We start from the raw sequence: 13,125 nt of genomic DNA, 5'->3' as shown, positions 1-13,125 counted from the left end.
ACACCACTATCGTTGACCTCCACAACAAATCCCAACATGATCTTGTTGCACTTGGTTCACAGGCCCTGTTGGGGAAACACGACAGATCTGTTCCACCGCACACAACAGCTAGCCTTTTTGGGACTGAACAAGGTCAAGTGGGCTTCTGTGGCTTTCATGATGTACCTGCCAGGGTTAGAATCCCTTCTACACATTTTAGCTAGACTGAACAGCAGGATGTCAGGAGTGCCCCAAATTCCACAGTGAAGGCAAGGACCAGTTATAAGGGAAGAGAACTAGGTGCCCCTACAATTTTATCTTGGAACTAGAAGGAAAACAGCAGTTCACAAGATAGACTTTTAAAGTAACAAACGTTTCTGTGCTGCATTTAACATAGGACCTTTTAAAAAGGTAAGAGAAAGAACTGGTCCCATGCTGTCCACTTTTTATTCCCCACATAGACCTTCACACAGAACACAATTCACTACCATCAGAAGCTAAAGCAGAACTCCACGGCTCTAATTTTTTAGTTAAGCCAAAACAAAATTTTCTAACACGTTACATATCAACCAAATCTTATAATCCCAGATCGATGCTGATAACTGCAAGTGTAAGGAAAGCCTTTCCCATAACTCCTCACATGCGCTCTGCCTTACTTATCACAAGACATGGTTCAGAAAGAAAAACAGGCGAGTACCATAAATTTCAGTCTCATCTAGTGTCTGCAGGTAACCAAAATAAGATGCACTGTACTGTGTGCAAGGTGTCATATGCCACCTGATGGGATGGCATATGTTGTGGTTTTTCTGCTCTTCCAATTGTTTGCATTAATGCAAACTTGAAATCAAGTTTGAGCTTTTATGAAAGTTAACAGTGTCATCAAGTTTTGTGCCATTTTAGGCATAAGTTCAAACACAGTGGCTTTGTGTGTTCCCAGCTTACCTGCAGTTTGTTCTATAAAAGAAAAATAACTATCTGCATAACAAAACATGTTCAACCGTTTTAAAGATTTTTTTTTTTTATGTCTTTGAGAGACAATAATTAGAGTCTGCTTGGCATGTTTGATGACTTTTCACACTGGAAAAAACCCAACCACCATGTTTGATTCCTGCAATGATGCAAGACCCTTTCAGAACTCCAAGTTGTGTTCTGTTGCTCCAGAAGCAAAGCCGCTTTTTATTTATTTATTTATTTTTTTAAAAACGACACAGCTCAAACATGCAGAACGCTACCTGGTTGACAGTGGGATTTTTGTGTAAGTTGTTAAGGTAACCCTGATATTTGCATCACCTGCAAGTATGATCTTCAGTTTTACTCATCTGGCTTTACTACACATTTAAATAAATAGTGCCAAGCTTTTTAAGCCAGTTGCGTACTTGTTTGTCCCTTCAAGTCAAAACATTGAGAGTTTTCCTCTTTAAACATTACTTTTCTAGTGAGTGAAATAAAAGTGGGCATTCAAACTCCAGCTGTAATGAAGAAAACCCAAAGAGAACAGAAATCTCAAGATGAGCTAATTGGCAAGGATCTACAGATCCACGGCTGGGGTTCTTAATGTTTGGTAGAATTTTCCTCCTGCATCTCAGAGTCACTTCTTCCTGTATGTGGAAGAAATGTTGTTAGAAACCTTCATTTAATATGTAATGCAAATCTGGGAGGAGTAGGTTTTTGTGTTTTGTTGGCTTGTGCAAGAGTTTGTTCCCCTGTTAGTCAGCTTTTCAGTATGACCTCACCGCCCTGATCACACTCGAGAGCAGATACTTCTAGCCACAAAAATTCTATTGCTTTACAACATCTACCCTGACAGGTAGGGGAGGGAAGAGCAATTCTCCTAAAGCAAGCCAGAAAAGGAAAGGACCCTAGAGATAAGTTACATGGAAACAGTAAAAAAAAAAAAAAAAAAAAAGTCAAGATGAAAAAATTCAGTTTCCTTAGTTCCACAAGTTTCATCAAACCGCTCGGGTTAGCCATATTATTTCCTTTCAGTTATTTCCCATTTTATGAAAATCTCACAGTTGTCATAGCTGTTGTACCGGACGTCTGAAGAAACACTCACCAAAACAAATCTGTTTCCCTCCATGTGAGCTTCATGTATATATGTTCCATATCAACTGTTCTTAAAAACCCAAGGCTTACACAAACTTGCTCACTGCAGAAGTCTCCAAAATTCAGTGAAGAGAGAAAAGGATAGAGGATTCCCTAGCTGTCAGCAGTACCCAAGCATAAGAACAGAAATACAGATATTATACTATGGCAATGATTTCTTTTATTTCCACTTCCCAAATTTTTAGATCAATTTCATCATTGTTTCTAAACGACTTAGTGATTCTGTCATTTCCACTACAGGCACTTCGAAGATCATTTCATAAAGGCCCTGACACTAGGCACCTTAAGCCAACAACATGGAAGAGTCAATTCCTTCACGTTTGGTCACGATCACATATTATTTGTAGCTGCTACAAATACCTTTCTAATTCCTAGCCAGTTATAGGAAAAGAGATATTGAGAGTTCTGGGAAAGAGCAGCGAGGGTAAGTTCAGTGAGAGACTCTGCAAATACAAGGAAAAAAACGAGGAGGAGCACCAGAAAAGGGACATCAGTTGATTTTCACCCCCAATTTCATGTTTGACTAACTAGACTACGGTATTTGCCAGCCTATGCAGCCACAGATCTACCAACAGAGAGGCACAAAAACCAGCATGAGATGGTTAAGCTTTTCCTGTGCTGAAAACCGTTGGCATCAAAAAGCTGACTCCTTGCATCAAAGTGTTAATCTATTATTATTATTATTTAACTTACTAACATTTTAACCAGGATTTTTTTAAAAAAAAAAAACAAAAACGGGAGAAAAAACCACCTCCACCCACATGCCTGAAGTAAGCTGACATTATGTAAGAGAGGAGCAAATGAACAGTATTTAGACCTTCTGCAAGGAGGTTCATAGACAACCAGCTGGTGAAATCAGATCACAAATACCTGTTTGTATTCAACACTGTTTAGTAACTGCGGCATGCAGGCAACTTGAAGCTTGCCCCTTTCAGCATGGCACAGCCTCTAGAGAGCCAGGGGGCTGCTGAAGAAAGAAAATCAGACACACAGGTGCTTGAAGAGTTATTCTAGACACTAGTCTGCCTGAGCCTGTTCAGGTAAATCTCACCGCATTCTCTATTAACTCTCCTCTTCAAATTCCCCTTCCATTTGGCCTCCCATCTACCCTCTGTGTGATGACTGTATCCCACCCAGCACCTCTCCTGATCCCATCTGCTGTTCTCTCTCATGCCTGATTGTCTCTTCCCTTGTCATTCTTCACCACCCACCCACCCTCAAGTTCTCCAGGTAAAGGTACCAGGTCATTTTGTCCCACCAGTTCAGCAGGTCAACAATTTTCCCCTTGGCTCATGTGAACCTGGCAAACCTCTGCCAAAACTGCTGAACTCAGTACACAACAGAGGTGGAGGGAGATAATGTTCTCAAGTACAAGCGAGAAAAATCTGCCAAGCGAGGCCTTGTTCTAGTTTTATCCAAGGATCAAAGAACTTATGAAAAATTAGATCTATGTTTAAACATCGGGATCTGGCAAGAAAGTGTCAGCCACAGGAAGTTCTCCCCCAAATAACTAAAAAAAAAAAAAAAAAAAATTAGAGTAAAAAAGAAGCCCAAAATAAAAATGAGCAAGCACTCATTGTGGGCGTGGGGGTGGGTGATGACTGGGACACACAACACCCAAACAAAAAATCCAAGGAAAAAACAACCCCATCTTCCCCCAGTAATCAACGCAGCCCATATGGCACATTAGGATCAAAGAGCTGCCATTTCTACAACTAGGTAGGAAAGCCTTTTTGGTCAATTCAAACTGCTTCAGACTACTGCTTGCACGCCGAGAGAAGAAACACAATGCTCAGCTAAGCAGTCAACTAGCAGCTTTAGGTTCATTTTAGCTTTCAATATTTAACATTAACAGTAGGCATGAACCTATGTGGAAGAAATTATCATTTTCAATGTTATGTTTATTCCCATTTACTTAATACAACCCGGCTTAGCATATCAAACCACAAATGCAGGCTTATTTCTCACTCTGAAAAAGCACGCACTGAACAGGTTATGGCTTAGGATCTTGAGAACCACAAAACACAAAGTCATCCTTTAAATTCCCTCTTAGCAGTGGATCTGACAATCCCTTCCCATTTGAATTAACTTTTGCTGAAACATTACACTTTCAGTTTCACAGCATGTTTTATCTCCATCCCACTTACCACTGCTTTTTTGTCTTACATAAACACCACTTCATAATCTCCCCTTTTCAAGAAAGTGAGATTTTTCTGGTTTAATTCTGATCTGATACAGACAATCTAAGCAGTGCTGACCAGAAAGCAGTACCCCTGTTAAGTAGTGTGCTGGAGAAGCTATAGAATAATCCTCATCTAACAGCATAGACCTGCGAGAACCACATTCCACTTGCTACAAAAAAAGAGGAAGGCAAAACAATATGAACCACAAAGTTGGTAACTTCTGCGTTCCTGATACAACCTAAACATTCAATTTTAGCAAAACAAGTGCAAAAGTATTAAGATAGACTTAAGAACAACAAAAACACTTAGATAGAAATTTAAGGAATGGGGAGCATCTCCATCACATTTGGATGCTAGCTTTCTGATATATTTAGCTGTGTTCTTAGAAACTCCTAGAACTGAGCAGCATGGAACAAAAATAGCCAAGATGATCTTGACTTCCCCCCCCCCCCCCCCCAGCTTTCTCTCTTTTCCCCCCTGCCAAAGCATTCAAGAAAAGGCCAGTCAGTAGATTCCCAGACTTCTGTTACTGACAAAACTGGCATCTTAGCTAACCTATGATATTACACATTAATAAATTTTGGAAGTAATATTTATCCCTCAAATGAAACTGCTGGACTACTTACCACTATAGCAACGAACTAATGCTCTGTAGTAGTCCCAGCACAGAAGCATGTAGGCTGCCTGCATGGTTTAGGTATGCTGACAGCCTTTATAACCTAGAGTTAAGAGGGGTAAGCATAGCTATCTGGTATATGCAAGTGCTGCGTTTACAGATTTATTATTTTCACGGAAGGTCTTAAACAGCAGTATCACTTAAAATTTCATTGTCGTATCTGTTTCATAACACTTGATTTCAGACTTCACAAATAATGCTTTACGTTTTGAAGTTAACTACTTTTTCAATCCTACCCAGGTAGTGCTTTATAATTTTCAAAAATGCACACGAGAAGTTTTACTTCTAATATTGACCATCCAGAGCTGCATCATCATAAAGATATCAAACTTCAATACTTTTTGCAGCCCCAGTCATACCAATCTGAAAACTTGGTATATAGACAAATAGCATCTATCATTTGTAGCAGACCTACTTCCGAGGGCACGCAACAGTGAACGACATACCACTGTAAAATGGATCTTTAAAATCACCTAATTATGCAATTCTAATTATTAGGATTACCTCCTGCCTCAAGACTAAAGTGTCCATAGCCACAAAAGTAACATTTGTTATAGACAGCTACCATCTTATCCTCAGACACTTTCACTCGTGTCTGCAAATTCAAAAAATTAAATACTTCCCTACTTCAAGGCCGGTTCCGACATTTGGATGAATTCACAATTAAGCCCAGTTACTTAGCACTGCTGACATGATCACATACTAAAGATCCAAACAAATACAACCCTTATTCCTGAGCAGATTTATTTAGCTTAGGCATTTTTCCTTGGCTTATTAGAAACTTTAGAGAGTTTAGCTCCTCCTCCCTTAACGAGTCTGGGAGAGCTGAGAGATTTCTGTATTATCTTCCCACAAACATTTTTATTTCTCCTAGTTGGCAAATATAATTTCTCCTACTGCAGAACTGCACAGTTGTCTCAAAGGAGATCCAAAGGGCTGGCTGTTCCATCTCGCTTCTGTAACAGCTGCACCATATGGTGCTGTGCAAAACCATGCAAGTTTAATAATTTCATTTCTGAAGGTTTCCCCACACTCTCCTGCAGCTAGTTTCTCGCTGACAGCCATTTTTTTTCCCTTAAGACGAGTACGGAGGGTCAGCGATAATTGTTACTGTGTGCACTGTACATAAAAGATGCCAGACAGTTTATCTTTTGTCGACTGAATGTATTTCATATAGGTGTGGTTATAATTAGGAGGAAGAATAGCAAGGCGTTTGTTAATTAAACTAAGTTTTGAACATCATAAGCTATTACCCTGTGCTGCATGCTTACGGTGTCAAGCGAACACCCAGAGCGGAGCACCCCTAACCTGGCAGACGTTGTCTCGGTAACCCTCACCGCAGCACAAACCTGCAAGCTCTTCCTAGGCATGCCTGGGAAGGAGACGCGTTACAGAGGGGTCCGTGACACCAGTGCTCCAGGTGTAACTGGAAGGAATCGGAACAGCAAACACCTACTTTCCCATGAGCTCAAGGAACGCAAATCAGGCACACGCCAAGAGCTACGCGAAGGGACCTCGGTGGAACGAGCCCGCAGCTATAACCCAACACCCTGCACTGGCAGATGACAAGTTACCCACGTCCAGCCACAATGATGTCATATGCACACGATCTTTGTAATTCCTAATTCCCCGATTCCCCACACACCCTCTTCCTTCCTCCTGTTCAACAGACTGGATATGCACCAGCTTCTGCGAACCGCCCGGACGCTACGACCGAGTCACGGCTCCATCGTTACGGAGAAACGCGCAGCCGGGCTCGCACCTCGGCCGGGCGCCCGGGGGCTCCCCCCGACCCCCCTCCGCAGCGGGCCGGGAGCGGCCAGCGGGGCACTCCCGGGCAGGGCACCCGGCCGCCCCCCCCGCCCTCGGCCGGTTACTCGTGAAGCGGCCGCGCCGGCCCCGCGGCTCGTCCCTCGGGGTGCCGGACCCCCGCCTGGCGGCGGCGCGGCCGCGGGGAGCCCGGGGCTGTCAGGGCCGTGAGAGCCGCGGGGAACTTTGCCGGGAGGCGGCAGGCCAGGCCCCCCGGGGCTCGCACGCTGCCCCCGCCGCCGGGACAAAGGGGGCGCGCTGCGGGCGGCGAGGCGCCGCGCCCCGGGTTGCCGGTCCCCCCCGCCCCCGGGCGCCCACCCGCCGCGGAGCGGGGCGGCGGCACCACGGAGGCAGCCGCCGGCGGGGCGGGGGTGCGGTGCCCGGCGCTCCCCGCCGCCCGCCCGCCGGGCCCCGGCGCTCGCCCCCCGCCGCCGCCGCTCACCATCCGGGAACTCCCGGTCGCTGATGTGCTGGAGGTGGGGGCCGCCGCCGCCGGGATCCGAGTCCCCCGACTCGGCCTCCGCCGATCCCGAGCCGGCGCCGCCGCCGCCCGCCGCCGGCTGGTACGCGTCCGCCCAGCGGTCGGGCCCCGGAGCTGCCCCGGCGCCGCCGCCGCGGGCCCGGCTGAGCTTGGGGCTGGCGTCCGGGGATACGCAGCAGGTGACGGTGTTGCCCATGGAGCCCGGAGCTCCCCCGCCGGGCCCCGGCTACGCGGCTGCCGGGCTGGGGCGGGGGAGGGGGAGCCGAGGCGCCGGGCGGAGGGCGGGAGGGAGGGACGGAGGGCGGGAGGAGGGCGGGGCGCGCCTCAGCGCCGCATCACCGTCTGCCTCCGCCTCCGCCCCGGCCGGGCGCGGCCCCCGCCCGCCCCAACGGCCGCGCGAGCCCCGCCGCCGCCTCCTGCGCGCGGCGAGCAACGGACCTCGCGCGAGCGGGCCCCTTCCCCCGGGCCGGGGGAGGGGCGGGGGGAGGGGCGGCTCCGCCTCGCTCCCACCCAATCGCCTCCCGCCGGGACGCCGCGTGACGCGGCTCCGCCAATGGGCGCGGGGATCGTCACGCGGCGCCCGCCGCGCCCTTCCGGGCCCGCCCCTATCCTGCCCCGTGCGCACACGCACACGCAGCGCCGGCCGCGCCCCCGCCCCGCCCCCTGGCGGGGCCACGCGCCTGCCCCGCCCGCGGCGCGCCTGGCTCCCGCGGCCCGGCCGCGCACGTGCTGCCGGTGCGCCGCCGCTGCCGCCGTAGTTGTAATAGTGCGATCGTAAAAAACCGACTGTGCAGTGACAGAAAGCAATAAATCGAGTAACCGGGTAATAGGCTTATGTATTAGCCAATGGCAGTGTTGTCTCACCTTACCGGGGGTTTGAAAGGCCGCTGGGCGCTTGGCTGGGCCGGCGGTCACAGCGGCCGCCCAGGACCCCTGTGGCCGGTGCTGGTGACTTTGCAGTGAGGTCCCTCGAGCAGCTGGGAGCAAGCGAGGCCGTGTCCAGCTGCTGGCTGACAGCCTGCCGCTCGCCGTGGTGCAGGGCCGGTGCGCGGGGCCGGGCAGGAAGCGTTACACGTGGCCGCCGGCATCCCCAGGGGTTCTGCCTCGCTGTGTTGGAGGTGTGCGGCAGCTGTGTGTTCCCATGGTGTGTGTGCCTCAGCTACCTGCGAGGCTTCTCAGAGGGCTGGAACGCGCAAACACACTCCAGGGAACGATGGATTAGGGGGCAAGGCACCCACAGCAACCAGGGGCCCCGATAAGAACGAGCGTACCCCGTCCTGCGGTGGGTCGTCACCTCACCGCCCCTACAGAACTTCAGCCCTGGCCCCTGATGAGAAGACGGCTCTGCAGAAACCTTAAGAACATACAGAAGTATTACTGAAGGCTGCCGTCGTGCTGGCAGTTATTCCGGACGTAGGTGGGCTCAGGGGGTTACTCCATTTTGTAGGACAAATCCCAGCGTCTCTCCCACGTGGTCAGGGACCACAGACAGTTTTCAGGCAGAACCGCCCCTTGCTTCTTCGGCAACAGCAAGTCACAGATACTGCATTTCTAGAATCTGTACAACGTAATCCCAGGCACAAAAAAGGGGAGGGGGGAACTAAACGATTTATAGTCTTATATGAGGATTATGCCCTCACACTGATGAATTATACTTGTTCACTTGCCAGCAAGTTCTCTAAACTGTGTTAGCGAAGCCTTTTCGCAGCCCGCTGACGATTTGTAAGGCTTTGCTACTCCCGGCCTCGCCGTGGGTTACAGGAGCGCCTCACCGAGGCTTTGATTTTGGTGCTTTTGGAACCACTTCAGCCCCACATCCCTCCACAGCTGCTGTGCTCTGCTGGGAAAGACGCAGGACAGCAGGTCGTAGTCCCAGGTCTAGGAAGGATGGGGACTAAACCACCAGGTGGGACAGGAGACTTGCCCAAGCCAGGGAGGGGAAAAAGCGTCTTCTTGCAAAAGAGCCGTTCAGAAACTGGAGTTTTCTTCACTCTCTTGTTGTATCCACTGATGTTTGGCGAGGATAGTGAGGGAAGAGAAGAAAGCTGGAGGAAAAGCTGGTGTGGTTTAGTGAAGCAATTAATTCTCGAGCAAGAATAACAGCTGGCTTGCATCTGTGCTATTTAATATTGCAGCCAGAGTAACTCACCCTCTTACACCAGAAAAGCAATACCCTTACTCATTTGCACCTGGATGTCTCTATTTTAAGAAGTGGCGGCAGCTGGGTGAGCTGCTCCCCTGCTGCGCTGCTGGCCCGTCCAGCAGCTCATGGCTGACGGAGGTGACCGTGCTCCACCTGGAGTGCGGGTAGGGCCAGGGGCAAATCCGCACACCTCAGCCAGGCAGCCACAGCGCCAAATGTGTTTCCTAAACCTTATCTATCCTGCTCCTTGCAGCCGTGCCAGCACGTGTAGTGGGGCTGCCCAGCTTTGGTGGAGGGAGATACAACCGCAGCAAGTGCCTGTTGGGATCCCAGCAGCAAGCTGGGACCTCTGCTAAGTCTGGGCTTCGGAGCAGCCTCGGGGAGCCCTTTGCCAAAGCTGCGGGTTTGGGGGGTGGAAAATCCTTGTTCAAGGGTGAAGAAGAAGTAAGCAACAGTGATTCACTAGGCAGCTGAGCACGGGGACCCAGTTGTTGAGGGCAACAGCCAAAACCCCACGTACTTGTCCCGTTATAGGAAAAATGCTGGGAGCTTGGAGTGGCTGGAGTACGTGACGTGTCTCACTGCTATTTGGGCGTGAAGGTTTTGGTTCCTCTGCCTGCCAGAGGCTGGATTTTCCTGTGGGTCTCATACTTGTTCTCAGTGTGTAATGCCGCAAAGGGGAAGAGACGAGGGCTGTTCTTCCCCCACACTAGCGCTGCTGTAGAGTATCAGGATTTATACAAACATACAGAGGGAGGAAAGAAACCAGTAGTCTGTTTCCCTGTGTAGCCTTATTCATGTAGGTCTTAAGCAAGAGGAAGCTCACTTTAATCCCTGGAAATCACAGAAAGAGCAAACTGCCCTACCACCCCATCGTTCCAGGAGAATTTAAGCTTCCGCTTCCACATACCTCGGTATGCCAGTAAAGAGTATTTTTCTGTATCTGTGCGTGTTTCCCTGTAGCTGCAGTAATGAAGAATATTAATTTCCCCCTCCATTTTGGCAAAGTAACTCCTGAAATCTTAATACAGAACTGATTTATCAGGATAATATGACTAAACCTGTTGCTGTGTGTATTTTCTGCAGAACCAGGAATCCTGTTAATAGATACAGCCTGAGCAACACCCTGCAGAGATGAAACACATTATCTTTCATTTATGCAGCTTAGCACTCCATTGACTTACTGCTATAGCAATATACTGAGTACCATCTATCATGATTTATTACCGGTCCTGGTTCTCCTCCTATTTTCTGTCTTGTCTTTCTACTGTTTTGCTTGATTTACCCCAGTGAATCATCAGGCAGTTTCCATTATAAAAAAATCAATTACTTTGATGTACAATGGGCAGCACGTATCTAGTTCCACATTTTGCATGATATGTAGGCATTTTGGATGGCAGATCTTGGCAATAATGAATGCGTAAGCTGAAAATAGCTTACTACGAACCACTGAGGTTCAACCCCTTTTTCTCCTGCTCTGGGAAGAGAGGTCTGTGCCATGGGACGCCGAGTTACTGCCTGTTCTCTCTCAGCAGGGCATCCAGCGGGCTGTAACTCTCGCTCACGCACAGACACCAAACACCATGGTTTTACTGTTTTCCACCCTGCTTGAAGTGTTTCCCACTGGTTGCAGCGTTCATCCCCCCACCTGGTTTCAGGGCTGTCCTGGTTCACCAGGGCTGTGGCCAGGGTAGGGCAATTCCCAGTGCAGATGGCGGTGCAGGAGGGCGAGTCAGTTTATTGAGCTCTCCTGATTACAGGGCTGGCCCATAAAGATTAGCGAGTCCTATTGCAGAGTAGCAATAATGATGTCCCAGGTAATGGGGGAGAATTGCTGCTATTCCCAGGGAGTAGCTGAGGCCAGTCCCACTGATAGCAGCGTGCCATTTCTGCACCTTACTTGGGAAGGACACTCCAGCTTCAAGGTGTACCGGCTGAAAACCACCATCAAGGAGAGGCTGGCAAGTTGATGGAAATGGGGTTTATCGGTGTATTTGCTTGCTTGCTTCAAGCCAGAGGCAGACACTTGGGCAGAAGCCTGACGACGAGCTACAGCCTAATCTGAATGGGGCTCACACCTGCGTGTTTGCAGAAAAACTTCAAACAAATCGGAAAGAACTTGTGTCACCCTCTGCACTGGGCAAGCACTTCTTAAAATGGTGAAAGCTTTTTCTTATGGGATGAGAAAACAGTTTATTGCTCAGCTGTAAGTGCATGCAGTATTAGTAGTTTGGATTAGTGCTGAGCATTCATGCTCAATTTACCTCTTAGGAATTACATTTAGTTTCATTTCAACACTGCCTGAGCGCAGCATTCAGCCAGGATAACTCAGGCAAGGAGGGCACAGACCAAAGTTCTGGAATTCAGGCAGGTGTGAGCCCCAAATTAAGGCATTCTGGGGTTTTTTTTGTTTTCTCTTCTCCTGTTTCAGTTGCGTGCCTAGCAGGTTTCAGTTGCTCATTACAGCAAAGAAGGACCAGCTCTCAGCGCTGTCCTGAAGGTTGGTACATAAAAATAAAGTGCCCTGATGTGCTTGCCAGGCTCTGAGCACAGAGCAGGGTGATGCAGCAGGAACTGTGACTGCACTACAGCTAGAGGCCATGTGCTGTGCCTAGCTCAGCTCGGGGAGAGCATCCCCTCTTCTGCCTGGCAGCTACTCCCCGCCGAGACAGCCATGCCTTAATGTGAAAAAGGCAAACCTTTCCTGGTGAGTGGGTTACAGCAGGTTTTCTTGCAAGGTGTCTCCCAGCTGAGCCACGATGGGCAGACCAGGGATTTGCAGTGCCCAGAGCACAGATGGATACTGTCGGGGCAGGGACACAGGCCCTATAGCTGCCAGGGGTGAGATGCACCTCTCTAGAAACCAAGGACAGAAGTAACTTCAGCAGGGTCCCTCAGTCTGTTCCTTAAAAGCACACTGCATCTTTCTGCCAAGGAATAGAGAGGAACAGAGCAGCTTTTGACTTGTTTTGACATTGTCGGTTTGTTCTCCTCGCCCAACCCCGAATCTTGGTTTTATGAAGATAAAAAGTAATTCTCTTGCATTAGTGTTCACAAAGAAAATGTGACCTAAATGTAACCTACAAAGGAATAGCTCAAGGGTACTGACTGCCGAATGGATTCCTGCAGGTGTTAATGCCAGCACGGATGGGAGTTTATAAATGTGACACTTAATGTCACTATTCCCTAAAGAGTCCAAGTTTGTTTTACAGGCCATCATTCCTCCACCAAGTGACAGCTCCTGTTTAACTTTTAATAATGCATGGTGGGGAGAGAGTACGTTTGCTTTAATTTTCACTAAAGGGAAGGCAACTTTGCAAAATGTGGGAAAGGAATCCTAATTTAAGCCCTCTAGGGAAGTTGCTCTAATCACCAGGAGAACTCCACACAGCCTTTAAGGCAGGCAAGGCGGGGTCCTGAAACAAAACCTAATTCAGATCGAGATGACAGCCAAAGGAGGAGCAGTTTATATTCCCAAGATCGGGAGATGAGAAAGTCCTATGATTTATCCTGAAAATACAAAGGGCCAGATTCACTCCTGATGTGAGTCCAATGAGGTCAAAGGATCTGCACCAGTGAGGAACGTAGCCTGACAACTGCTGAATGCAGCTTCTGAGCTGTAAGCTTAACTGTATGTATAATTATTTGCAGGGTGCATAATAAATGAAGACTGCTAGGCTTGACAGGACTAATATTAGTGCTACCAGCTGTGTTTTGGCTTGTGGGCTTATAGAGGAAGGTAATTCGC

The 13,125-nt window shown here is 48.8% G+C and overlaps 1 protein-coding gene across 1 annotated transcript in view; it reads right to left on the bottom strand.

Moving 5' to 3' along the window:
* Positions 1–7,684, bottom strand: part of CCNYL1 (cyclin Y like 1) — a 34,312-nt gene extending 26,628 nt beyond the window's left edge. Inside the window, exon 1 of the mRNA XM_037397551.1 lies at positions 7,196–7,684. Coding sequence (XP_037253448.1) covers positions 7,196–7,430 — 235 coding nt within the window. The 5' untranslated portion in view covers positions 7,431–7,684. The remainder of the gene's footprint in view (positions 1–7,195) is intronic.
* Between the last annotated feature and the right edge of the window lie 5,441 nt (positions 7,685–13,125).

Source organism: Falco rusticolus, chromosome 8 (genome assembly GCF_015220075.1).
Source record: "Falco rusticolus isolate bFalRus1 chromosome 8, bFalRus1.pri, whole genome shotgun sequence".
NCBI lineage: Eukaryota > Metazoa > Chordata > Aves > Falconiformes > Falconidae > Falco > Falco rusticolus.
The sequence above is the reverse complement of the archived record's forward strand: the minus strand, read 5'-3'. Positions and strand labels throughout refer to the sequence as shown.